We start from the raw sequence: 27,329 nt of genomic DNA, 5'->3' as shown, positions 1-27,329 counted from the left end.
CATGCAAAAGTGCACTAGCACATTGGTACTCTTAAACACAATACACATAATAAACTAATATTATAAATGCGAGTTTGTAGGAAACTGTGTGTGTTTGTTACTCTTTCACGCAAAAACTACTAAACCGATTACAATAAATTTGGTACGTAGTTAGCTCGACAACTGGAATAACATAATATAGGCACTCTTTATCCCGATATTCCTACGGGATACGGACTTACGCGGGTGAAACCGCGGGGCGCAGCTAGTTTTGTTATAATTTCACTGGTACTACGAGAAAATTCATACTCGTATTGAAATTCGTTTATAAGATTGTAATAAAAACATTCATCTGTGCTTTTTGAAGATTTTATTAAAACATCCAGATTTTAAATACAGATTAGTGTGAACATGTCCCTGATTTTCCTAGATTAAATGCACATTTTTTCCGAGTAAATAATGATTATATAGACATAGGATTTGTGTAACATACATTTTCAAGCTACCTATTCTAAAGATTAAAATACATGTTTTAGAAAGAAAACATTAACTCCAGTGCCTAATCTATAGCAATGATGTATACAATAAGTATTTTAGTTATACAATAAGCATTTTAGTACATTTTTTATACGAGAATGAAGTAGTAATTTTCTCTTACATGTTAGAGAAATAATACCATATGACTTTCATACTTTTCTATTTATCATGATTGATCCATGGTCTTTTGCGTTAAAATATGTTAAAAAAACGAATATAATGTAATAATTACACGTAATGAGTAATAAAATAATGTTTAAGGTCAGGGGCAGATAATTTTCCTATATTTATGCATAAGAACTACTCAAAAAAGCCTAATATAAAATAAACAAACGACAATTTAGTATCGAAATATCTTTGCTAAATTCTAAATATTATACTTATCGATTACGCTTCAATTCAAATCTGACAATTGCAAGACAGGCAGTATCCTACATCATTTTAATGTTAGCTTACAAGTTAAGTGATAACAGTATAAAAAAAAAAGTAAAATTTTTTAACATAATGATTAGATATTTAAATAAATGATAAGATAGAGATTTTCAAAATAAATACATATAATCACGATACAAGATTTCATACTACATTTCCGCCAATAATTTCAAACATTAAAAATTTAGCCAAAGATATCAATTTTTCTTTAGGCCGACTTTCATTAGTAAAAATAATATTTAATGATTTACACATAGCAATAATAAAAAAATTGAATATCAATATAATTATAAATCAAATGTGTTTTTTTTTTTATAATTCCAAATTAAATAATATACAAGCGATATATGGTTAAAATGCTACCGACTCACGCTTCTAAGTATAAACAATGCTTCTACAGATAAATAATATTAATAATTTTATATTAAGGGTTTTTTAACAAAACATTATTATGTTATGTCTATTAAAATTGGAAACTGTTCTTTGTGAGCAAAGTATTTCTGAGTATATATAGAAACAGCTAAATTAATTTTTATTTTCAGCAATATATAACAAAAATAAGTGTATAAAATATGTAGAGAAAGATACACCGCGAATCAAGATAGGAACTTAAACGAAGAACATGCGACTGAAATCCAGCATTCTGCTCAGGACTTGCAGGCGCTGAGGCTTAATCTGCAAATCTTTATCGTTGAATTTCGTACCGCTGCAAAAAAGCAAAATAATAAATGTTTTTTTTAAAGTTATTCATAAATGATGGTATGGAGAATGTACTTGTGTTTATATTTCCTTTGCTCTATAGTAATGTCTTGTGCAGTTGGATCCTAATCGAGATCGACTGTCAAGGCCTCCCGTTTACTTCTTTAGTTCAGTAGGAATCATACCAATTAAGACCATTGGAATTTTTGAAACAAACAATTAATAAAGAATTTGATCTACATATAGTGAAGTCCCCTAGTGGGATATGGGGGCGGATGACATACATCTGTTTTACTGATCGATTTTCTTTATGGACAAGTAGGTGATCAGCCTTCTGTGTCTTGCCAGACCGAGACATTTTTTTTTTGTGCGTTCCCACCGGGAATCGAACCCAGGACCCCTCGGTTCTAAGCTCACGCGTTAACTCCACATATACATAACAACAATAACTGTCTTGACTCTTCTATATACACTGAACATTTGCGGAGTTCCACTATTGAGTGGAGCCTAACTTTACCATGTCTTCTTACATCTTCATATTTGTGGTTGTGGTGTCCGCTTCGGGAAAACTGATTCGTTCATGAAAATTATTTCATTACTAAAAAGCTACACTATTCAAGTGTGACATAGGACACTTTTCTATCCCGATTCAATCCGGGGCCAGCTATTAATCTATACTAATATTATAAAGCTGAAGAGTTTGTTTGTTTGTATGTATGAACGCCCTAATCTTAGTAACTACTGATTTGATTTGAAAAATTCTTTTAGTATTAGATAGCCCATTTATTGAGGAAGGCTATAGGCTATATATGTACCACGGGCGGCCCGCTGGTGAGGCACATATAAATAATACTCACAATGTGAGGTTCTTAGCGCGCGTGCACGCGAGGTGCGCGTAGTACGTGGGCGCCGGGTAGGACACGGAGCGCGTGCAGCGCGAGAACAAGTGGCACAGGTAGTACGTGAGCTGCTCCACTTCCTCTATCGGTATCTTGCCGTCGTTCCGCACCCCGTAGTAGCGGGTCGGTCGAGCCGTTCCTTTGATCGCTTGGTGGGACACCTGAAACGTTCAAGCTCGAACTACATCTCGGTCTACATCACAAACTTTTTTTTTTACTTATACAACAACAGCATACACAATATCTAGTTTCATTTCAATAAGTTAGCATTCAGTTTAGAAATATAATATGAATATTAAATTGTTTACCATATAGAAATCCATTTCGCTGTTGTGCACAATGTCCTTATCAACCACCGTGCCTGGTTCCACGTTTTGGGCATTACTTTCTCCCAAAAAGAATCTGAAATGGTACAAAAGACTTAATCTCCAACGCAATCTCCAACGTAATTATTAACGACGTTTAAAAATGTTATGAATAATTTAATAAGCAGCATAAAACCAGCATTTACCTGGTGTGGTGTCTCTTTTGTACAAGTAAAAACAGGATTTCGGGTTTTGCATTAGCGCCAGCCAAACGCTCATATGCCTTGTACACAGCCACTAATTCACTATTCATCACCTGTTTTAAAAAAATATAAAAGTAACATTATTATTTAAAACTAGCTTTTCCGTCACAGCTTCGCCCGCGTAGACAAAAAATAACATGGGAATTACATGTTTCACCGCAGAAAAAAGTAACCTATGTCACTCAATAGCACCTCACTCATAACTATCACCAAACAGAAAATCATGTCTTTTTTTATGTCACCGTCGGCAATGGAGCTGTGGTGTGTCGTCTGATGGTAAGCGCTACCACCGCCCATAAACATTTGCATTAAAACTGTATCAAAAAGAGTAAAGTTAGCAAATACCCAATTTCTAGATCATAAATATTTTCTATTAATTTAGCTTTGAATGCCGTACATATTGCTCAATTCATTTCCATTCAAACAGTTATGGAGATTGACAAAGAAAGGACAATTTGCCGAATATTTGAATAGTAATATCTTATAAATTAGATATACCTGAGCAAATTGGCCTTCCGATACACCATCGCGGAATATATAGATTTTACGTGGAAGTGCATTTTGGTGGTTTTTGTACACTTTCAAGTGTTCCACCATCATATTTTCAAATTCGACGATCATCTCTTTCTGAAATAAATAATGATATTCACAATTACGCCATTAACTTGTTACAAAATAATAATAATTGACTGTGTATGTGGCGTTAGTACTACTCAAATGAATGTGTAAACACAATATATTTATATGGGTTATCACAAAAATTATTAAGATATTTGTGTTTGATTTGCGAAACATAACGTAGATATATGGTGTTCAATCTGTTTTAGACAGGTATTATTTGAACGAGCTTCAAAAAAATATATTAACTATCTTTATCAGCCCTTATATAACTTTCCCGATGATTCTTTCGACATATTTACTCACGACGTTTTCTTTCACTGTTTCGAGTAGTGGTATATGTAGATTCAGAAGAAATGACAATTTTTTTTTTTTCCGGGCTCGTCAGGTCTCCAACTCATGCTTTTTGATTAAAATCGAAGTCATAACCATTGAGCTACCACTAATCTGATAAAATATCAATACAATTTTAAAATTAAAATCTTACCTTTGGTGTTTGAATGCTTAATTCAATGTTATATTGGAAACATTTTGTGTCGAACGAAGCGGTCACAGCTGCAATACTTGGTATATCCGTCTGAAATCACTTTTTTAGTCAGAATATCCAAACTAGATGTAGTTATTAAATTTTCTGCATTTTGAAAGGGATATTTGTTTACATCTAGGCAATCCTTATAATGATTATTGCTAATAAAATATCAATAATAAAAAGAAGATATTTTTTTAACTTTTTCGCATTGTTTTAATTCCAATTACAATTACACAATTCAGTTGTAGATATGACATCAGCATATTATATGGATTTTGTAACCGCTTTCATTTCTCAAATAATAAGTAATAAGAATGAATTTTATTATATACAGAATTAAACTTTGTTTTTACTATTTCTGCCAAGATTTGAGTTGTTTATTTACCTGATCGGGGCTGGGATGAGTGACGTCAGCTCCCACCACCATAACGCCGCCATCTTTCAAACATGGCGGTACGCACCTATTCTCCAGGGTTTGGTTAACGCCCATCAGTTTTGAATTGACCTGTGTGAAAAATGAAATATGTAAAGGAAGCGGATTAAAAATATCTAACTAAGGTCTATTTCGAATTATCTCTTTTCTTCAAATGTATTCTAGGTTAGTTTGAAATATAATAAGCCCATATTCACAGTAAACATTTGTTTAGCAAAAAGTTGAATATACAACCAAACAAAAAGAAAAAGTTTTCACCCGACGAGTACCAAAATTGAAGAGATGTGTATTTTTGCTTACCTTCAACAATATGTTTCGTATAGTTTGTTCATTCATGCGTCTCTCCGCGGTGTTATCTTTTATGCACTGCGTCAAAATCCCAACCTCCAGCTCTGCCATTTTTTTAACCTGTCATCATTCAGTATTTATAATCTATATAATGAAACACCTGGCTGACATACAAGTGTCTAGTATAAACCAATAAATAATACAAGTTTATACCTATGTGACTATATTGAACGCTAATATTTCAATTTCAATCTATCACAATTAGTCCTTTACAGTATTGAAATTTAGTATGAAGCGTTCTTAGTTTTTTAGACTCTAAACATTAAAATCTCTATATATAATTGAATATATTTATCCCATAGATATACATATAGAATACATTCTTACCTTTTGATAAAGATTCTGCGCCCAAGAACTAACGATAACGAACAATAGTGTAATTTTATTATCAACTGCTTTTCTGAACGTGGAATGAAGCTCTGTGGCTCTTATGTTGAAATTCGTCAAACTTGGTTCCTGAACACTCATACCCATTTGTTTGCCGACGCGTTGTATCTGTAAACAAATTAAAAGGTAATGTTTATTTTTATTTCACAGCAAAAAGCACTTAATTTTTAACGTTAAGCCAAGAAATAAAAAACCTTGCGCTTTTAATATAATATCATTTTTATTAACCCCTGACCATTCTCAGGCGTCATCACAGTACTACGAAAAACGCGGCTTCAAATCTTTAAAATTTTTCAAATACATATTAGTGTTCTCGTAAAAAAAATAAATGAACCAAAAATCTTCGTACACTTTTGCACTTTTAAACATTGATGAAAGTTACAACAACAATAATTACCCTAAAACTCCTTTGAAAACTGAATCTTTAAGAGAGGAATTACAGAATGTTAAATTAATCTGTTTTGCCATTTTTCAAAGGTACATTTATATAATATTGCATTTACATTAGACATTTAAAATGAAATAAATCATCATGTGACTCGATGTGTGTGGTCGCAATCTGGAATATAGCTATAACCTGGAAGCTAGGCTTTATCACCAGAGATGCACCTAGAATTCTAGATTAGAAACATATTATATACGCACCATTTGTATAATATTGTGGCAGTTCAATCTATTAGGATCAGCTTCAACCACAATGAATCCCCAAGACTGAAGCGCACTTGGCCTCAATAAACGTTTCGCTTGCCATACTCCCCTCCTGTAAACAATTTATTTAAGGTATGTTAAATACTAAATGCTAAAATACTTATACAGTATGAAATAATATTATTTGGATAAGATATATAAGATAACAATGTTATATATAATTACTTGCTTTATGGTGGTTGGTTTATTTGTGTATGATTAAATTAGATATGTATAAGAAATATCAACATTTCTGAATCTACAATTTAAGAGTTTTCAATAAATGAAAATAATTGTAATCAATTAAAATTCGAATTACGCCTTTCGAATTGCGCTTAAGTCGTACTAGAATATTATAGACATAATATAAATGAATCACCTTGGTATAACTGTTCCCTCGCCGACATTCAATATCGGTGCACGAAGAATTTTAGCATCGACTTCATAGAATTTCGTTGATATCTCTAAACCAAACTCGCGGAAATATTCATTGCTGGAATACTTCATCTGTAATTAATATAATCATTATCATCATCCGCCTTTTAGACACATGTCTCCTATGAGGTTTTACGCCGCAATATGCACGAGTTTTTATTTGTGTATTTAAATAAATAATTTATGAACAGAAAAGGAGTCCTTAAAATTTATTGATAGTGCAACAATCAGGATTGACAAACAAACTTTTAAGGTCACTGCCAAATTATGCAAAATAATTATGATTATTTGTGTTAATGTAAGAGTTATATATTAATAACATTAGCAATTAAAAAATTATGAGAACTTCTAAATATCATCACCAATTTAACGATATATGGTATGGTATGCTTTATGTGGTCCAAAAATATTATTTATATTACTTACATCCTTAATGACTTCTTCTATCTTTCGCTTACGGTCGCTAGGGGGCGTTGCCGCTTCGCGTACCATTTTCGGCAATTGCCTGTCATTGAGCTGCCTATTTAATGCCTAGTGAGAAAAAAACGTAAATTTTGATAATTTCTTATATATTCTGATTACTTCAGCAGTTTTTTTTAAACGGAGTGAGCACACTTCAACAAAAATTGGGCTAGGAGTCATCGATCGCATCAGGGAAGTTATGACACCTAGACAGAAATCCAGCATGAAACAGTAGCGTTAATGAGAATGCTACTGGGTGTTGTTTGGTGTTTTGCTGCATGTAATCGTTTACCATCAGGTGAACCACCAGCTCAGTTACACATTCTAACATAAAAAAAGAAAAAATTATGCATTATGTGTTACTTTTGTGTTAGATAACAATAGAAACGGAGCAATAATAAAAAATTGTGCAAACAGAGAAAAAATATTTCTAAAAATTTAAAATTTCACTATAATTATTACAATTGATTAAACAAAGTGAGAAGTATCAATCAATTCATGAATTTAACATGTTAAACAAAGTTATTGTCTATACATAATTGAAAATTTAAAATCAAAGTTATTAAAAATTATATATAATCTCACCTGTCCATATGTTACTTCAAGTAACTCAATTGGATAGTATATCTGCTTATTTCTTGGACCCACCCATACGCAATTCATGTAGGGATATTTAAGCCTGAAATAAATATGTAAATGTTTTATACAATTTAAACAATTTTGTTTCATTATTTTATTTTTATAGAAAACAAAATTACATAGCATAATTGTGAAAGTGTATTTGTTTGTTGGCTAACATTTACGTCGTAGCAGAGGGTTTTCATAATACGATTTTTGTATCTGGATATAGTTAGGAGTCCCCAGATGAAACTGCGCGACACATCTAATTTGGTTTAAATGCGAATGATTAAACCCGAAAAAATTGTTATCGGCACCCGAAAAATCATACCTTTGTCCCTTAATTTTAGAGAAATATTGTTCGACGGTGATCAGTTCGTTCCGTCCAGCAGCATCAGTGAGAGTAAACTTCAATTCATTGGCGGGCGCTACCAAAGAATTGCATATAAATTCACGTTTTTTATATCCTGTTTTATGATCCCCAATCATGGCATTTACCTGAAAAACATAAATTAATAAGATTAGTGTTTTTAAAATCATCCATTGAATACACAAGTTTCTTAGCCAAAATTCTTTAATATCGTCGAGAGAATATTTTTTTCTGATTCCTACAATATTAAATATCTATTAAAAAGTATATACTAACATGCAGTCCATGGATAAATTTTCGGAATAGTTCACATTCAATTTTACGCTGCCTTTCTAAGGGATTATTCACATCTAAACGAAAATCATTTCGGTATGTATCCAACAGCGGCTGGCATTTGGGAAAACCCTTATGGGCGACTGAAAATAAGGAAACAGTGTTAAAAAACAAATAACATATGGTAGATCAACAAGTAGAGTTCTGTACTCCTTACTTTAAATATATCTCATTTACTCAAAATATATACACTTTTAAATATAACATGACATTTAACATTAACATTTTCATTGGAGGGGGCAACTATAAGGTTATAGGTAAATTAAGTCAGATTTTTATTTTATATTTTACTGAGTTGATTTCAAATTGTAGACTGTGTGACAAAAATAGCTTATAAAGGATTTTGATAGAATCCCAACAAAATTATTTCTTATGTGATTACATCTGATTTGCTATTGGAATCAGTATATTATAAAAAAATCATTGTTGCTTAAAATCATTACTATTGAGTTGTTAAAGAACTTACCATCAATATTTATAAACGGTCTCGATGTAAATATCGCTGACTGGAACAAACCAGTCCACATTTCTAATCCATCACCTAAATCGATGGGATTCCGAGGACGCGTAAAGTACTGACGGCTCGCCTGAAATACAAAAAGACATGACAACAAGCATACAATAACAGCAACGTGAAATAAAAAAAAGAAATAATAAAAAAATTAATTATTTAACATTAACTTTTTTAAAGATTTGCAAAATAATAGCAATACAATGTGCAATTAAAAAATCGTGTTACCTTCACATAGTTTTCTAGCGCTCCTTGACGTAAAATAACATCAATGCAATGAACAGCCTCTGTGGGGGGACACAAAGCGGTCCCGTCCTTCATATATCTGAAATTATAAAAACATTATTTAAATTCTATAAAAGTGCAAAATCAATTCTTTAATTTAATTTAATTCTTATTTATAATTAGTTTAATTTAAATTCATCACAAGACCGTCTCCATATAACAAAACATAAAACCTAATAAAAACCAGCATGTCCAAGAATGAAAAAGTTCGACGACATATGACATCTGCCAACCCGCACTTGGCCAGCGTGGTGGATTATGAATCCTCATAGGAGGCCTGTGTCGCAGCAGTGGGAAAATATATGGGCTAATGATGATGATTCTAATTTATGGTGATGCTTTGACATAAGGCACGACAACACTGCTCTTTTTTATCTTCTGTATTATGCTTTGTGTGCATGAATAGAAAGCTTATCAACTTACCTGAAAAGGGAACCTAAATCAACAGTCCCAGTTGTTTTCAAAGCAAATTCAAATTTGCATAAAGTCCCATTATCGTCTTTAATTTGCACCTGAAATATAAATTTTGTATATTGAAAAAGATTTAATATAAAACTAAGATAAAATTAGGGACATTTTTCAACATTCTGTATTCGAACTGGACTGGAACATGTTTCCTGAATCTCTGAATATCTGTGTAACAAGAACGATATGGGGGTTTTCGAGAATAGAGGGAACATGTACCTTCTAGCAAAGCGCGCTCCATCTTAGTCCACATCTTAGCTTATCATCAGTCGAGATCGTAGCTATTAACCAAAAAAAATATTCAACTTACGTCTGTATTAAAAACTTCGTTTTCCTTAACAAGGGGTTTTAGAGCATAGCAATTTTTCATCATATCAAATGCTAGTAAATCTTTTCGAAAATGTAGAGCTTTCACTGCTTGAAATACTTTCGGCATCAACTTTTTAGGCCTATCAGGCGTAATTGCAACGTCATAACGATGCTGAAATTAGAAAAAAGGCAATAATAAAATTCTGTGTTGACATTGAAAAAAGTATATCATACATTAAAACACTTACAATTATCAATGGCTTGACATTCATTGGTAAATAATTAGTAAGAACTTTAATCGGATCTGAAGGCACCCCGACTCGGCTCCTAATTTTATGAGGTATTTGAAATCGGCACAGAGTAGACGTGGGACGACCAAACTGCATTGGTCCCTGGGCCTGTTTAACGGGCTCTTGTTGCACAGGACGACTGGTTGAAGCCCGCGCCTCCACTTGTGCGGGAGCACTTGGTTTTGCAACGGAATCGTCTCCATGTCCCGGCGTAGCTATTGGAGCAGCCCATGCAGGTGCTGCTGCCCTTCCACGACCTACTGGTTGTGGTTGTCCAGCCACAGTCCAACCTCGTCCAGCCCCTGGAGCACCACGACCTCTTCCAGCCGATTGCGGGTGTTGCGTTGGTATAGACACGCCTTGGGGTTTTTGTTGTTGAGGCAAGCTAGCACTTTTTTGGACCGATTGTGATGTATGTGGATCTGAGGTTTGCATAGGCTGTGCGGGTGGGGTGGCTTCCTTCTTCTTCTTATTCTTCTTCTTAACAAAACCGATATTCAATCCACCCTCGTCCTCAGCTTCATCCTTTGGAGTAGGTTCTTCTTTTACCTTCGCCGCCTCAGGAGCTTTTGGCATTTCTGATGTTGAAGGTCCAGTGTCTTCGAGGGTAAGGTCACCTAAACCAAGACCCTCTGTGTCTTTCTTCCCTTTTTTCTTGCCTCCTTTAAATATAAATTTTCTTGTACATAACATTTAAATTAACATTTTTAAACTAGACAAAACTTTCGAAAAGGGCGAAAAGAAGATATATCATGGTAAAATTATTTTATAGATAATAACAATATCCATTACATGTTACATGATTTTAATCAAATTTGCACACCATGTGCCATGTTTAACGAAGCCAATAACTACTAGTTCTAACTAGGAAAAACGCGTTTTAACGACGAACGGGTTTAAACGTTTATTACAAATATACTAGTTACAAATATATTACTACATATTTATTGAAAATGAGATACTTTTCGTATCAATAGTCAAAATAAAGTGAAAATGATTGTTTAAATCCAAAAAAAAATCAGGATAAGGACATAAAAAGGCAACATTTCGCGGACTTTTGTAAAAAATAAAAATCCCTTTTTTTTACAAGTCTAAATAACCAGCTGCGCCCCGCGGTTTCATCCGCGAACGTCCGTATCCTGAAGGAATATCTAGATAAAGAGTAGCATTTATGTTATTCCAGTTGTACGTACTAATTCATTACAATCAGGTTAGGAGTTTTGCGTGAAAAAGTAACAAACACACACACATCCTCACAAACTTTTATAATATTAGTAGGAGTAGGATAGTAGGATGGGAAGTAGGAATCTCGCTGGAAATCGAGAAAATCCATTTTCGTTTTACCCATCAATTATTTTTCCTTTAATTTTTGTTATATTCTCTTCCCTTTCCAAAAACGTACATCTTACATTAATGCAATCGATTGCATACTACATTAATGCAGTATAAAATATATTACAAATCACGAATTCAGCTCATGTAGTCCCTGACGGTATTACATAGTAGGAGCCGATAATCTGAGAATATATACTCTGTATTTTACATTCACACTTTTTTTTTCGAATAAAACATATACTGAAACGTTTGTAGAACTACTGAAATTTTGTATTTAATTTTTGCTTGTTGACCTGTGCCCCCACGTTAACCTACCAAAAGACCAGGTACTTTCCTTCCCGAGGTACACGTGTATTATGGAGAGATACACATAATAATAATATGTAGGTATCTAATTAATAACCAAAAAAAAACTTACAAAAATCAATACCGTAATAAAGGACGCACTAATGAGACACTTGAGCATTTAAAAAAGCTACTTCACTATATGCACACCAACAGACATTTGCGTGTTGTATCTAGCAAGTCAAAACGTTTAAAGCAATCCGTGAAATTAAGCAGTCACAATATATTCCGGCGCACACAATACGCAACTGAAATGCCTAATTCACAGTATTGATCGTACTATTAACCCTAGATAGATAAACATACTAAGAGTTACATAAAAGACTAGCTGTTCGCCCGGCATTCGTTTGTAGTACATATATAACCTGACACTCCAAGAAGTTGCAGTCTTCCAATGGTGAAAGAATTTTTGATGTTGGTCGTGTGTTTTATGCATGAAAACATTACAAGTGTACAAAAATACAAAAGTTTGCTCTTTATAATTTTAGTGTAGATATAGATACATAGAGCAGTGGTGGCTCAGTGGTGAGGACCTCGGACTTAAAATCAACAAATCGGGGTTCGAGACCGGGTGAACGTGCAGGAAAAAAATTGATTTTTCAATTTATCTGCGCATGTTTAACATCACCACTGCTTTAAACGGTGAAGGAAAACATCGTGAGGAAACCGGCATGTCCAAGAATCAAAAGGTCGACGGCATGTGACATCTGCCAACCCGCACTTGGCCAGCGTGGTGGATTATGGCCTGAATACTCATTGGAGGCCTGTGCCCCAGCAGTGGGAACATATATGGGCTGATGATAATGATGATGATAGATACAAATCTTTCTTCTTTATAATCCTATTAACATTATGAATGCGAAAATTTGTAAGGATGTGTGTATGTATTTGTTACTCTTTCACGCAAAAACTTTTGAACCGATTGCAATGAAATTTGGTACGTAGATAGCTGGTCAACTCGAATAACATATAGGCAACTTTAATCCCGATATTCCTACGGGATACGGATATACTCGAGTGAAACCGCGGGGCGCCGCTAGAATTATCATTAATGTATAGATAACTATGACCTTCATACAAAGGAATTATTTTTAAACTATTAAAAAAACTGAAGTAGCTTTTAAACTTGTGCTGCTGCATTAAATTGAGAAACAGAAAAAAGGTTATAACATAATTCTGCCATTGCGTCGAAACAAGATCACTTTAAATAAGACAAAACCAAAGCAGAATTAAAAATATTGTACACAATAATATGATTAAAAAGATAAAGATTTACACATTTTTAAGGGAAACCAGAGTACTGCTACTTTATTGTAGGAGTCGAGCGTGCTTTGGCACCATTTGGGCCAGCTCGCACAGGGAAAGTAGCATACCCCCACAGAAAACCGGTGTGAAATAATAGCTTGCTATTGTGTTTCGCATGGTGAGTGGGGGAGCCAGAGGCCTATTTCCTTCTCCTCTCCCTTCCCAGTCCATTTTTTCTCTCTAGTCATCAATCCTTTCCTTATCCCTTAAAAGCGGTCAGCGCATTCTCAGAGGTCTGAGCCTCTGCGAATGCTCATGGGTGGTGGTGATTGTTTACCATCAGGCGAACCACCAGCTCAGTTGCCCGCTATGACATAAAAAAAAACTGCTACTACTGCTAACCAGGATAGTAATAAGTTAAGATGAGGGGTATGTTTGTTTGTTGGTTTGAACGCGCTATCCTTGGAACTTCTGGGCCAATTTGGATAAAATTTGATTGCAATGTTGCAAAAAGCTAGTTCAAATACTACAAACTAATACTGTAAATGTTAAAGTTAGTTTGTCTGTCTATCTTTTGTTCACACCTAAACTATTTGGACGAAATTTTGTACAGATACAATTCAAGGCCCTTAAAAAACATCAGACAGTTTTTATCCCCGAAAACAGAAAGATTTAAGCATATCAGTCATACTCAAAGTTAATCAGTTACATAAGGTCAACATTTGAGTTTTTTTCTTAAATTGAAATTCAATCTAAAGTTATTTTTCTTATTTTTATCTCAACAACACTTCAAGTGACATGCTTTTAATGTAATGCAGTTTTAGAAGTGCTCTCACCTGTCCTATAAAAAAAGCTGTAATTTCTAAAAAAGCATGATGATCTAACAACTAATGAATTATATGTAATACTAAATGCAGCCCCTGACTTTGCTTGTATTTGAATTGTACATTGAAAAAACGGTCCAGCCATTGAGAAGATCAGCGACATGCACAGGAGATATATATTAGGAAATTGGCATCAACTATTTTTTTATAAGTAATACATATTTAAAAACTAATATAGATATATAAATTTTCCTTACCTCTTCCCATTTTTGATTTGGTATCTGCGAAAAGTAAAAATTATGAATCATTGTCATGTTCAATCAACTTGATGCCCTTATTATATTATCACCAATATTCAAATCTATGATTCAATAATTTAACAAAATAAAGTAACATAAAAGTATATGTACATTTATAATATCTTAAATAAATGTATGCCTCATGAAAAATGCTATTTATAATATTGCAATTTAATTTAAAGTATAAAATCCAAATATATTTTGCATGAGTAGCACATAGGAATAAGTTCTCAATTATTGTTTGAGAATTTGTAAATGGACACATTTTCAGGTATTTAAATATAAAATATGAAAACAAATTTGTTTGTTGCAGACACTAACTTCACCAAGTGTATGGTCATTTAGATATTTTAATATAAAAACTATAAAATAGCAAGAGAATTGCATCATGATCATTTAGTTTGGTATAAGAGTTTTAGGTCTTCCATTTTTGTCTGATAGCTACACAATATGTATTACTAAAAGAACAAAACGTATTCGATTTTATTTTCTTTTTCTCAATATAAAATATTGCTTCACGAAAGATTATAATGAAGGTGTACTGTGCTATTTAATAATCCGTGACTGCTTGCAACTTCTGCAATTATAGAAGGTACGGTCTTATCCATTACTTTCAGATCTCGGAACTCGGCCTACAAGCGAAAATTTTTATCGATAAATTTATATACATTTTTATAGATTGCATACCTTTTGTTACTTCAAAATGAGAAAACGCTGAATAGAACAACAACAACACAATAATTTTAATGTAAAACTTTCTTCTCGTACGCACTCTTCACTCAGGTTCACTTTATTTATTTATATATGTATCAGCAAATAGCATGTAATAAGTAATAACAATACTCGATAGTGCACCATATGCAACAGATACCCAGTGTTGCTACTTGCTAGATTACATTTTCAACACGATTGTACCCATGGAACAGTTTTGAATCCGAAATGCGAAATATTCATGGACTAGTTATCTCTCATAAGTTACATTACTTCAGTTAAATTAACTATTAGCTTTTTAGCTTTACCAGAGAATCATGAAGTAAAACGTCCTCTAAAATTAAAAAAAATACCAGTTTACATTAGCAACAAATATGGGAAATATTTAAGTCTGGCAACTGTCCAAGAATTTGTATTGGGTATTGCGTAGTACCTATGATTGCCGTAAATTCGAGAATTAGGGATATCCCCTTATATTGACAATTTATTTAAAGAATGCATAATGTAATAAGAAAATAGGATTATGCAACTAATAAGCAATGTGCATATAATTCAAATGAGGGTCACATATTTTTGGTTAAACGTAAATAAGTACTTCTTAATTAGGCTCTTGTTAATAGGTTCCGATGTCATTTTAATTTCAAGTTGTCGTGAACTGTGACGTCACATCTAGCGCGCCAAAATTACAAGCGAAAAATTGACTTTTTTATTATTACCTTTGTTTCTCATTTCCATCATACTCGGGTACCCCCAGAAGTAAGGCACCCGGTCTTTTGGAAGGCTTACGTGGGGACTCAGATCCAACACGCAGAGGCTCTGAGAGTTGATATTTTAATGTGCAACCTAACCTAATGTAGATACCTAATCACGAAAAAATAAAAAGAAGTGTACAATTACTGAAAAATACGATATTGCTTCCATAAATAGTCATTGTTCTTAGCATAAAATTGAACCGCCTTCAAATTTTCAAATGGGGCCACAAGGGCCCTATAAATTTAAATTAATATAAATAAAAAAGAAATATATAAATCGGTTTACTCAACTTCTACAAACATGTAAAATTTATTTAGCTGCTTGTTATAATATTATAAACAACACACTGCAATTAACACTGCAATTTTTTTATAATATCAAAATTTTCAGTAAATTGATGGATCTAGGAATCATCTATTGAAATTCATTAATTTGATTTATAAAACCGACATAATTGAATTTTTTGGCTCTAAATTATTTCAATATCATTGCAGTAAAAGATTTAAGTACATACAATAATCTCTACAAGGGTTTCTCAGTACGATTCTTTTTTGTATGTGATGGCAACTTTGATTGATAATAATCAATATGTAGTACTTTATAATAGTGCATTTACACAATCGCGTACGATTCGCATGTTCATGTTAAGTTTGGTATTTCGGAAGTGATCAAAGGGAATACTATGTGAATACTGGCTTGCATCGACACTTGTACGAAGCACACACGATTGTGTAAATGCTCCATTACGAGCAACTAGAATTTAATTAATCTGTGCAAATTACTAATCTGTGGAAAATATATGTGAATTGACGAATGAAGATAAAGATTCAAGTCTAGCAACTAGCAAGTAGAATAATCGCAAACCACGAAAAACTAAAACTTTGGAATTATTTAGCTGGATATCGTGTGGTTATCATAGAACAGTATGAAATCGCCTATAAAATGAATATAATCCCTCGGGAATCATAACAAAATAGATCTTCATAATTATTGTTTTTATAAAATGACAATTGCATTGTTTACAACCACATTGTTGTGTATGAACATAGGGCTTTTTAAATATGGCCTGTTGCAATGCCGGCAGTGAAATAAATACGAGCAATTTTAGTGATTTACTTAGCGATAATTATATTGTAGATGATTTATCTATTGTTCCTTTGGAAAAGGACAGTTTTGGTGAGTTATATTTATATTTGTTAGGATCGTAAATATGTATTTTTTCTGTCAGAAAAATCATAATACATTCGAATGTTAATATTATTTTATACATTTAATAATCCTGTTTTTAAAATGTTGAATTATATTTAAGCAATATGTGAATTGTGTGGTCGCGTTGGTAGAAGAGGTCAGTTTTATACGAGAAATAATAAGGTTTGTTCATTAAGATGTCATGCAAGTAGTACTCGCAAGCGCCGTTGTAACTGGAGGTTCAAACTGATGGAAGGCGCTGAACATATGGCTGGCTTAATTCCTTTGGAACCTCTGCCACAATTGCAGCATTGGCAGGCAACATACAATGACATACAGGTAAGGAAGAAAGCTAATTGTTACTTATAGGAAAATTATAATAAAAAAAATATATATCTTACCAAAATGAGTTATGAGGTTTAGGACTCATTTCCTTCTTCTTTCAAAATGTGGCCTTTCCAAAAGATGTGCCTATAGACAAATATAACCTAAATGAATATCTAAGGTTTAATGGACTTTTTTATTTAATGCATTGCCATTTTGACACCTTTGACAAGAATTTTTTCAAATTTGTGTTCAGGATATCCATGGCAGGATCTTCTCTCACATACACACACTCACATACTTTCGCAAATACATATATATCAACTAGCAGCTCGCCCCGACTTCGCCTATGGTACATATATATGCTTTAGTCTTCCCCAATATATGGGCTACTAGCTGCGCCCAGCGGTTTCACCAGTGTAAGTCTGTATCGCGTAGGAATATCGGGATAATAAATGCCTGTATGTTATTCCAGTTGTCCAGCAGCTACGTACCAAATTTCATTGCAATCAGTTCAGTAGTTTTTGCGTGAAAGAACAAGAAACACATACACATCCTTACAAACATTCTCATTTATAATATTAGTAGGATCTAACACTGAAATAAATCGGACCAGCAGTTCCTGAGATTAGCGTGTTCAAACAGACAAATAAACTCATCAGCTTTATGATATTAGTATGGATTCTCACATGCTCAGCTATAAATTGATGTTTCAACTTTTGTCTAATATCTTATTCTATGATTTTGTTTTAATGAATTGTTGATGGGTGATACCTATTGAGGCATTTATGAAGGCAGGTGTTGGCACTTATGCCATGGTTAGTCTAAGCTTTTATGGGTGTTAATTTCATTTTTTTTCATTCCAAATAAAAAATCTTGATATTTTTCTCATTGTTGGTATATTAAACATATCTATTTAATTTAACATCATCTAGTTCCAGTACAATACAGCTAAACCTTACCAACAACACTATACATCATAAATACCCACTACACAACATATTCTAACATTTGCACTTAATATATGCTTATAATAAGCTTTGTTTACAGGCTGGTCCAATTAAACAATCAGCAGCTGTATTAGCTAATAGCTATGTTTGGAATGATGAGTTATTTGGCTGTGATTTTCTTGCTGCTCCAGTCAGTTTATTTAAGCATGCTCCCCTACATGAGATGTGGGATAACACATTTGAAGGGATGAAAATTGAAGTTAAGAATACAGATATTGAAAATTACTCAGAGAAATTAAATGACTTTTTCTGGGTGGCCACTGTATTAAAGGTAATAAATAATGAGTGATTTTATATAGAACTATATAAACTGTATAAATTTCTTATTAAGAATTTTTATCATATTGCAATTATAATTAATATAAACTGAGTCAATGTTGTCGTGTTGTTGTCAAAACATTGCCTGGGATGTTCATAGATTTCGTAACATTTTCTGAATAATGAAATATAATATATGTACAAGGGAGAGAATACATTTCAGATAGGTTTTTTTTGAATAATATTGTCTCAATGTTGTGTTTAATCTTTGTATATTGAATTGATTTTTTCGAAGACAATATTTTTAGCATTTTTGAGAACTGTAAATTCTGTTTCTCAATAATTAAGGTTGAATTCTTTTTAAGGATGGCTTGATACTACTACTAAATAAAACGCCAACTACTTTTTTTATCTTTAAAAATATTACTAAGGTTTCATTAAAAAAAAAAAAAAACAATTAACAAATAACAAAAAAAATGCATAACATACCTGATACTCTATACACTATACTGCCACTGAAAATAATCAAATACTTGCAGGTTAAGGGGTACATGGGCCTGCTCAGATATGAAGGCTTTGGAAGTGATGATTCAAAGGACTTTTGGGTTAATCTATGTTGCTCCGAAGTGCACCCTGTTGGCTGGTGTGCTACCAGAGGAAAGCCTTTAATACCACCTAGAAGTATAGAAGATAAATATACAGATTGGAAAAAGTAAGTGATCTTGGAAAAGTCTGTATACATAGTTTAAAATTTCCTATTTATTTATAGTGTAATCTATTTGAAGTTTTATTATATTTCCAGCAGCATTATTGTGTATGTTAAACTATATATGGTAAGTCCCGTGCCCCCTAGTGGGGTATGGGGCAGATGATATACATCTGTTCCACTGATCGATTTTCTTTATGGTCAAGTAGGTGATCAGCCTTCTGTGTCCTTGCAGATCGAGACATTTTTTTTTTTGTGCGTCTCCACCGGGAATCGAACCCAGGATCCCTCGGTTCTAAGCTCACGCGTTAACCACTGTACCAAGGAGGCAGTCATGTCAAACTAGATTTCCGTTAAAATATGATAAGTAGTTAATATTAAGGTTATTTTTGCAGATTTTTAGTGAAACAGTTAACTGGTGCTCGTACACTACCTGCTAATTTCTATACAAAATTAAATGATAGTCTTGTATCAAGATTCAAAATTGGTTCAATCATGGAAGTTGTAGACAAAAATAGGATTTCTCAAGTGAAGGTAATGTCAAATAAGGTTGTGCCTTAATAAAAATGTATGAAAAATATTTGCCGAATTGGTGAAGCCATTCCGAGTTTATGTTTAGCAACACATTTGGCGATTCAATTTTATTTAAATGGATACTTTACTTATTTATTATATTATAATAAGTTGAAAACAATATTTTTTAAAATTATATTCACAGGTTGCCAGTGTGTGTGAAATAGTGGGCAAGCGTTTACATGTAAAATATTATGACAGTTCTCCTGAAGACAATGGTTTCTGGTGTCATGAGGATTCTCCTTTAATACATCCTGTTGGTTGGGCATTTAGAGTCGGCCATCCGTTAGATGCTCAACAGAGCTATTGTCAAAGGGTTGCAGCTGGACGGCTCCAACCGAATGATTCTACTCCAGATATGTTTTATAAATACCCAACGAATGAACCTCCACTTTTCTCAGAAGGAATGAAATTAGAAGCAATTGATCCACTGAATCTGTCAGCGGTATGTGCAGCAACAGTGATGCAAATATTAAATGAAGGGTATATGATGATAAGGATAGATTGTTATCCCGCTGATGCGTCTGGTGCAGATTGGTTCTGTTATCATCAGCGGTCGCCATGTATATTCCCTGTGGGATTTGCATTGGCAAATAATATTCCCTTGGTTCCTCCTATTGGGTAAGTTAAAATGAGTTGTTAAAAAATGTTTTTTATTTACCCTTAAAAAATTTCATAACTAGAATACTTCAACTATTACTCCAATTTTTTCTTTTGTTTGTCCCTTTCCTTTGGCTATCTTCGCGAATGGCTGAATCAAATTTGGCAGGATTTTCTCTAACATTGCTCATATAATAGCAGTACTATTGTCAAATAAAAATTTCAAAAACGAATAGAAAAACAGGCATAGCGAGCAGCCAGCAAGAGTATTGATAAAACGCATACAACACGGTCACTTTAACTAGATGCGTTTCCGGAATGCGTGTCTCCCGCCCCTCTCACTCCTTAAGCTCGCCCAACAATTGTCCTGCTCGTCGAAAAGACGTCATCAGTTTATGTGACCGAGTTGTACTTGCAGGTACACAGCGGAGCAGTTCAGCTGGGACGATTATCTCAATGAAACGGGTGCGCGTGCGGCCGGCCGCGGGCTGTTCGCGGCGCGCGGGCGCGTCGTCGCGCACGGGTTCGTGGCGGGCATGCGGCTCGAGTGCGCGGACCTGATGGACCCGCGGCTCGTGTGCGTCGCCACTGTGGCGCGGGTGGTCGCCGATCTGCTCAAAGTGAGCGTGTTTTTTTTTAGTTTAGTAGTTAACGTATTATACGTTCGATTCTGTCTTGTTCTTTTCATTTTTGTTTGATTATGGTAACCTGTTAAGAAAACAATAAGTGGTTTCTTTAAGAGTTTCAGACTTAGTAGGAGTATACTTGATCATTCTATACCAATAAATTGGGTTGGGGAAGAAGAGACTCCTGAGAAGTCTCCTGAGTTGCTTATAACCAGTATAAATATGTCCAGTTAGTTTAAGAGCTAGTGTGATATGATTTTATTACATCTGTTATTAAGATTTATATAATATTTTATCTGCTACTTAATATCCAAAACAAAACTTTTTCATCTATGTGATACTTTGATTCATATCCATTCAGCAAATCCAAATGTTAATGTACCCCATACTATAATGTGGAAATAAAATTAATATATAACAACTTAAAACATGTGTGCTTTAATATTTACAGCTGCAGGTTCTATTTATTTATACATATTCTTTAATTCATTTTATGTATATTCAAATACATTTAGTAAAAAACGGCTATTTCAATAATAGAAAAATAATTTTCTTTATATGTATAGATATTGTATCCAATCATACTATCAGGTGCACTTCGACGGTTGGGGCGGCGAGTACGACCAGTGGCTGTGGGCGCACAGCACGGACGTGTACCCGGTGGGGTGGTGCCGCGCGGTCGGCCACCGGCTGGAGGGGCCGCTGCAGCCGCCGCCGCGCGCCGCCCGCAAGCCGCCGCGCCCCAGCCGTAGGAGGAGGAAGCAAGGTAAGCAAAGTGAACACGCGCTCACACAAACACACGTACACAAACACACACACACACACACACGCACACACACACACACACACACACATTGACAACGCACACGCATACACACCTATACGTATATAGATATACCAAATACGCACACGAAACACGTAATAACGTTGAATGTACACACACAAAAATCTATACTAATATTATACAAAGCTGAAGCTGAGCTCCAATACTTGAATACCCGCACGCTCCAAACGGCCATGTCCAAGCGCAACTCGTGAGTCATGCGCTTGCGTTCGTTAATATCCGAGCGGGTACTCTGACATATACATAGATGCTTTTATGATAGTGCATTGAAAACATAACACTACAAATTTGATATGATAGAAAAAAAAAATTAAAGATACCTGTAAACAATCGTTTTGACGATTAAAAACCATATCAATCATTTAGATTTTTTGGCAAATTATCGTTACGAACGCATGTACTTTTATGTGTGCGTGCAGCGCCTTGTCCAACCAACACCATCGTGTTGCTTGTATATATCGTTTTTCATTCTAGATCTTTGTCTATATAAGATAAACAATTATTTCAGTTGCAAAATCGACTCCCCAACCTCCAAATTCAACGGAAGAGACATCACAGAACTCTGATATGGGGGATTCGAAAAGTATCTCGGATAATGGGGAAACCAAGAGCTTATCCCCACCCACCAGCGTGTCTGAAGTGTCGGCGGATTTAGATTCGCGTATTGAAGAACCGCCCCATAGTAAACTTAAAATGGATGTTGACTCAGAAGTTAAATGTGAGCCAGCTAATGAGCCAGTAAAAGAGAAGAGTCGAGAAGATCTCATGGTATGTTGTGTATTTTTATCTTATATTAGTGGTCCGCCTCGGCCTCACTTGTGATACGTCCTACCACTGAGCCATCACTGCTTTAATGTGATTTCTGCCCAGTGCTCTGAATGTCGATGTGAAGAAATTCAAACTAGCGCGGGTAAACGGCGGGAGTAACTATGACCATGTTCCCTATCTTTTTGTGTATATCAACATAGGCCAAATTTTATGTAATAATTAGTTCATTAATCGATTTTCAATAATTAATGTATAATGTAATCAATTTCACTGTATTCCATTTTCATTTCAGGACACTTCACTAATGGATTTACCAAAAGAAAATGTTTTATCCAGCGATAATAAACTAGAAATGTTAGCAGCTATTCCGGCGACAAGTCCGGAAATACCAGAACAAAGTTCCGACGAAAAAATCATTCCAAGACTAGTTAATAATTCGGTGCCTCTAGATGTTCTAAACGCAGTGGAGCCAGAGAACTGGACCACTTCTGATGTTGCAAAGTTCCTTACCGTTAATGACTGCCAGCCATATTGTATAAACTTCGCTCATATAAATGGACCAATGATGCTACAGTTGTCCAAGGATGAAATTATAGAACTACTAGAGATGAAAGTTGGTCCGTCTTTGAAAATTTTCGATCTTATACAGCAGCTGAAGTGTAAAATCAAACAGCCTCAGTGTAGATTGCTTGGTAGTTTTAAATAGTATCCACTGCAAAGGGCTATTTCCTTAACGTACTATATATAGATGACAGTGATTTCGTAGGCAATAATACGTAGCAACATTATCGTGATAGCTTACATAGCACATTCGTATTGTAATTTATTTTGATATGTAATATCTTGTGTGGTTTTATACATTTTTAGATACATGCATGGTAAAAGTGAGGGACTTGTGATGGAAGAAAAATATTATGCAATGGCAAAGGGTTATGTATGCATGATAATTGCATTTTTTATGTATTATAAACTTTTTATTCAGTTTTCGATATATCGATATTCGTAAAGAATATAAAATTACTAAAAAAAATAAGATGAACGAGAATAAGTGTAGCTTAAAAATGTGATAAATTAGTCAAACATTATTTTAAAATTATTTTCTGTAATTTTAACTGTAAACCATCTCCTAGTATACTTTGAGATGCTTTTGACGTGTTCATGGTACCCATACGATAAAAGAATACATTTTAAAGCTTTTAAATTTTTAAACATGTATGCTTATAAAAATGCTTGTATGTAGAATGTAGATAACAAACAATCATGGAGTAAGTTCGATATAAATTTAAATCAATTTATTCTCATTTTTAATATTGGCAATAATTTTTATATATTTAAAAAACTCTTACCATTATCAAAGATACAGTTTCCCAGTGATTAAATAATTATAAGGGTTATTTTAAACTATTTATTACCAAAGATGTAATCCACATTCAGATTTGAGCTTTTTACTGTGTGACCTCATTTTGCAATAGCTTTTGCATGATTGTATTATAATCAAATTCATATCAATATTTTAAAATTGAATGAAACACAAAAATGCCTTTTTAGTAACATATATAATGATGAATATTAGTATTAGTCAGTACCATGTGTTTTAGTGTTTGGACATTATAATATTAAATAAATATTTTTAAACATTAAAATCACAGTTTTCTTGCGGGGAGACAAAAAATAGTTGCCTGTATTTCTCACCAATATACATCTTTACAGTTTCCAATTTCTTGTAACATCTGGCTGGTCAATAATCTGAAACCACAAAAACAATATTTTAAAATAATTTTCTATAATCCTACTAATATTATAAATGCGAAAGTTTGTAGAATGTGTGTGTTTGTTGCTCTTTCACGCAAAAAGTACTGAACCAATTGCAATGAAATTTGGTACGTAGACAGCTGGACAACTGGAATAACATGTAGGCAACTATTTATCCCGATATTCCTACGGGATATGGGACTTACGCGGGTGAAACCGCGGGGCGCAGCTAGTAGGCTAATAATTTAATTTCTTTTAAAAATTGCATCATAATATAGTGGTCAAAAGTATACCTCATAGTGTGTGTGGGTATAGTAGGAGCATACAGGACACAACCAATAAGATTTCCTGACCTGTGAGCATGACATTTATGATATTCAGAACACCAGAATGTTTCACACATTCCAGGCAGTGTACTCATAATGTCTGTAAATAAAGAAAATACTTTGTCACAATATTACATTGCTTCTTTCGTTTCATTTACTGCTATGGTTATGTATGTAATTTTTATCAAAAGGAATAGTAATTTGAACAAAATGCTATCAAATTCTTTTCTGAGCGAAAATTATGGTTGTTTTTCAATATTAAATACCTTTTTCATCACCGTCTTTCACTTTTAACTCGGGAGCTAGATCTCTTGCTGTTGTAATGAAGAATGTCCTCAAAATATCCATTCTGTGTACACCAGACATACTTCTTATCTTTTGATTGTTGTTATGAAGGTGACGAGAGAACACACACCTTTTCTTACTAACATTGATAACCAAACACCTATAAAAATAAGAGATATGTTATATTGTAACAATTGGGGTACTTCCTTATTAAGAAATAGAATAATTAAGTGAAATAAAAATCATAATACATTACCCCAGAATGCAAGGCTCAAATGTTATACTCAAAGGAAAATTTCTCGGATAAATCAATTTTGCTTCCTTAATAAGATGTGTAGAACTTTCCCAACATTGTAGAACAATTTCATCAATTTGCGACAGTGCAGGTGTGGCTCCACATATCACGAGAACATACACATCAGCTAGAAGTTTGCATGTGACTGCTCTGAATGCTACCTAAAATTTTGCATAGCTCTTTTAATTTGGTTATATGCAATTGCATTTGTAAAGTAGGATTTTTTTTTTTAGTAGGATACAATCTTCTAAGCTCAAAGAAAGATAATAGTACCCAAATATCCAATCCTTGTAATGTTTTAGTCATCTACATGTAATTAATGTTATTTACAAATTTAGATTTGTTGATTTTATAATATTTTTAATCATATTTTCAAGAGCTTAATATTTAAGTTACAATAAAATATGACCTGATTATGAGTACATTCAACATACATTAGGGCTCATGTTTGGTAAATAGACAGGTGTTTCCCGTAGGGGAGCTCCATCTTGTGATGCTGCCAATAACAGAAGAATTTTAGCTTCCCGAGAGTCTAATTCATGGAAATCTGAACTAGTTGCGACTAAGTGTCCATGAATACTGAGACAAGCCCATCTCCCAGTTACTCGCTCTGCATAGTTATCTAATACTTGCTAGAATATAATTGACAATAAATATTAAAAATAGAATATCATTCTCTTGATCAAATAAAGTTATTTTCTAGTAATAATGATAATATCTGATATGAACTAATTAATGCAATATTAATATTTGTTTAAATAACAACAGGTACAAATTATGATATTTTTTTCTAATAATATGGTAATACCTGTAAATGCTGTGCCTGTGGACACAGTATGCTTTGAATTAAATCCAAGAGCATGGAAGTTTGTGGAACACAGTTGGGATCTAATGATTCAAGTAAATAATCTAAGATAGGATAGCATTGCCTCAATTCCCTCTTTATTTGATCTATGTTCTTAAAGTTTTCCAACTCCTTCTTGCCAACACAAAATATCATAACATCATGTACTAATGACAACAAAAGTTCAAGATCACATTCTAAACCTCCTGTGGAAATAGCTATAAGTGTAATGCTAAAAGAATAATTTTAAAACTTTAATTGTATGTGGAGGTTCTTTTAAATCTTTGTTCTGAATAAATTAGAGATATAAAGCAGTCTTGTCAAAGAGGCAATATAGTAATTATTGATTAAACTGGGTTTGGTATTTACCTCTTACAATACTCTTTCCATAAAATAGATCCATTATCAACATGTGTATTAATCATTGATAAATTGTGACATTTGCTAAACATGTTAATGCCATGTAGAGATGCAATGGTGGAAAACTGCACCTAAAATATGTTTTTAATATACTCAGGTTTATTATAAATTTTATCTATAATTAAATATAAGGTTATCACATTTTCCATACATTATCTATATTACCGCGTTTTCTTGAAAATATAGGAACACCACTTTCCGATCCGACTGCGATAACTATAACCGACATGGTGTTTTAAAATTTAAAATACAGTAATATGCGATCTAGTATCTTGACTTTTCTCAGGATAAACAGTTAAATAAATGCATATTTGTGGTTGTTTATAACATAAGTAATACGATTTTGTATGGCAATTAAAAAAATCTGTCTTTAATATTATTGCTAAGAGACTTTTAATTAAGCTCAAAATCTTTTTAGGACCAGTATTATAATTCACATCCCAGAAATATCCAGTAAACAAATTGCAACAATTAATACGTATTTTTTTCACTTTCTCTAGGTTACATTAAACACAAACAAATATTGTAATCAAATTCTATGTAGGAAAGTTCAAAGTAGCGGTAAATTCTATTTTCAATTTTGTAAATTGTAATTGTCACTGTCAAGTGTCAACCCCAGAGCTGCCACCTTATTTTTTAAGAAGGGCAACTCAGCTGTCAGCACTCTAAAAAGGCCTAGAAAGTCTAGGTACTTCTAACAAAAAGTCCATTGTTTACATCAAGAAAATTGTACAAAAAGTTTAACAATTAAATTGTATGATATGAAGGAAAAGTGGAAAAAGCATATTATTATATACTTATACT

At 33.4% G+C, this 27,329-nt stretch overlaps 3 protein-coding genes across 4 annotated transcripts; 1 reads left to right on the top strand and 2 right to left on the bottom strand.

Moving 5' to 3' along the window:
- Nucleotides 1–332: 332 nt before the first annotated feature.
- LOC119834172 (protein argonaute-2-like) lies at nucleotides 333–15,112 on the bottom strand. Its single transcript, XM_038358447.1, has 22 exons — nucleotides 14,930–15,112; nucleotides 14,201–14,224; nucleotides 10,153–10,856; nucleotides 9,906–10,076; nucleotides 9,554–9,642; nucleotides 9,074–9,170; nucleotides 8,801–8,921; nucleotides 8,278–8,417; nucleotides 7,963–8,129; nucleotides 7,599–7,692; nucleotides 6,978–7,082; nucleotides 6,496–6,623; nucleotides 6,075–6,189; nucleotides 5,370–5,537; nucleotides 4,995–5,102; nucleotides 4,647–4,766; nucleotides 4,220–4,309; nucleotides 3,613–3,741; nucleotides 3,058–3,167; nucleotides 2,855–2,948; nucleotides 2,505–2,707; nucleotides 333–1,654 (listed from the first exon to the last, which is right to left on the bottom strand). The coding sequence occupies exons 2-22, from the start codon at nucleotides 14,208–14,210 to the stop codon at nucleotides 1,558–1,560; spliced, it is 3,060 nt and encodes a 1,019-aa protein (XP_038214375.1). The 5' UTR covers nucleotides 14,211–14,224; nucleotides 14,930–15,112; the 3' UTR covers nucleotides 333–1,557.
- A 1,304-nt stretch (nucleotides 15,113–16,416) lies between these two features.
- Nucleotides 16,417–24,240, top strand: LOC119834287 (polycomb protein Sfmbt-like). The gene is made up of 10 exons (XM_038358623.1): nucleotides 16,417–16,882; nucleotides 17,016–17,233; nucleotides 18,269–18,499; nucleotides 19,026–19,198; nucleotides 19,588–19,726; nucleotides 19,911–20,386; nucleotides 20,784–20,985; nucleotides 21,583–21,757; nucleotides 22,344–22,603; nucleotides 22,896–24,240. Exons 1-10 carry the CDS (start codon nucleotides 16,768–16,770, stop codon nucleotides 23,307–23,309), a joined length of 2,403 nt encoding a protein of 800 aa, XP_038214551.1. The 5' UTR covers nucleotides 16,417–16,767; the 3' UTR covers nucleotides 23,310–24,240.
- Nucleotides 24,241–24,245: 5 nt separating this feature from the next.
- LOC119834288 (protein fuzzy homolog) lies at nucleotides 24,246–27,112 on the bottom strand. 2 transcript variants are annotated; one of them, XM_038358626.1, is made up of 8 exons: nucleotides 26,677–27,112; nucleotides 26,475–26,596; nucleotides 26,070–26,337; nucleotides 25,696–25,893; nucleotides 25,223–25,422; nucleotides 24,960–25,126; nucleotides 24,649–24,781; nucleotides 24,246–24,349 (listed from the first exon to the last, which is right to left on the bottom strand). In XM_038358626.1, the coding sequence occupies exons 1-8, from the start codon at nucleotides 26,752–26,754 to the stop codon at nucleotides 24,292–24,294; spliced, it is 1,224 nt and encodes a 407-aa protein (XP_038214554.1). In that variant the 5' UTR covers nucleotides 26,755–27,112; the 3' UTR covers nucleotides 24,246–24,291. The 2 variants fall into 2 exon arrangements, with proteins under 2 accessions (XP_038214554.1, XP_038214553.1); XM_038358625.1 differs by having other exon boundaries at nucleotides 24,948–25,126; nucleotides 26,677–27,109.
- Nucleotides 27,113–27,329: the final 217 nt, after the last annotated feature.

This window comes from Zerene cesonia, chromosome 19 (assembly GCF_012273895.1).
Source record: "Zerene cesonia ecotype Mississippi chromosome 19, Zerene_cesonia_1.1, whole genome shotgun sequence".
Classification (NCBI taxonomy): Eukaryota; Metazoa; Arthropoda; class Insecta; order Lepidoptera; family Pieridae; genus Zerene; species Zerene cesonia.
This window is presented reverse-complemented; position numbering and strand designations above follow the sequence as displayed.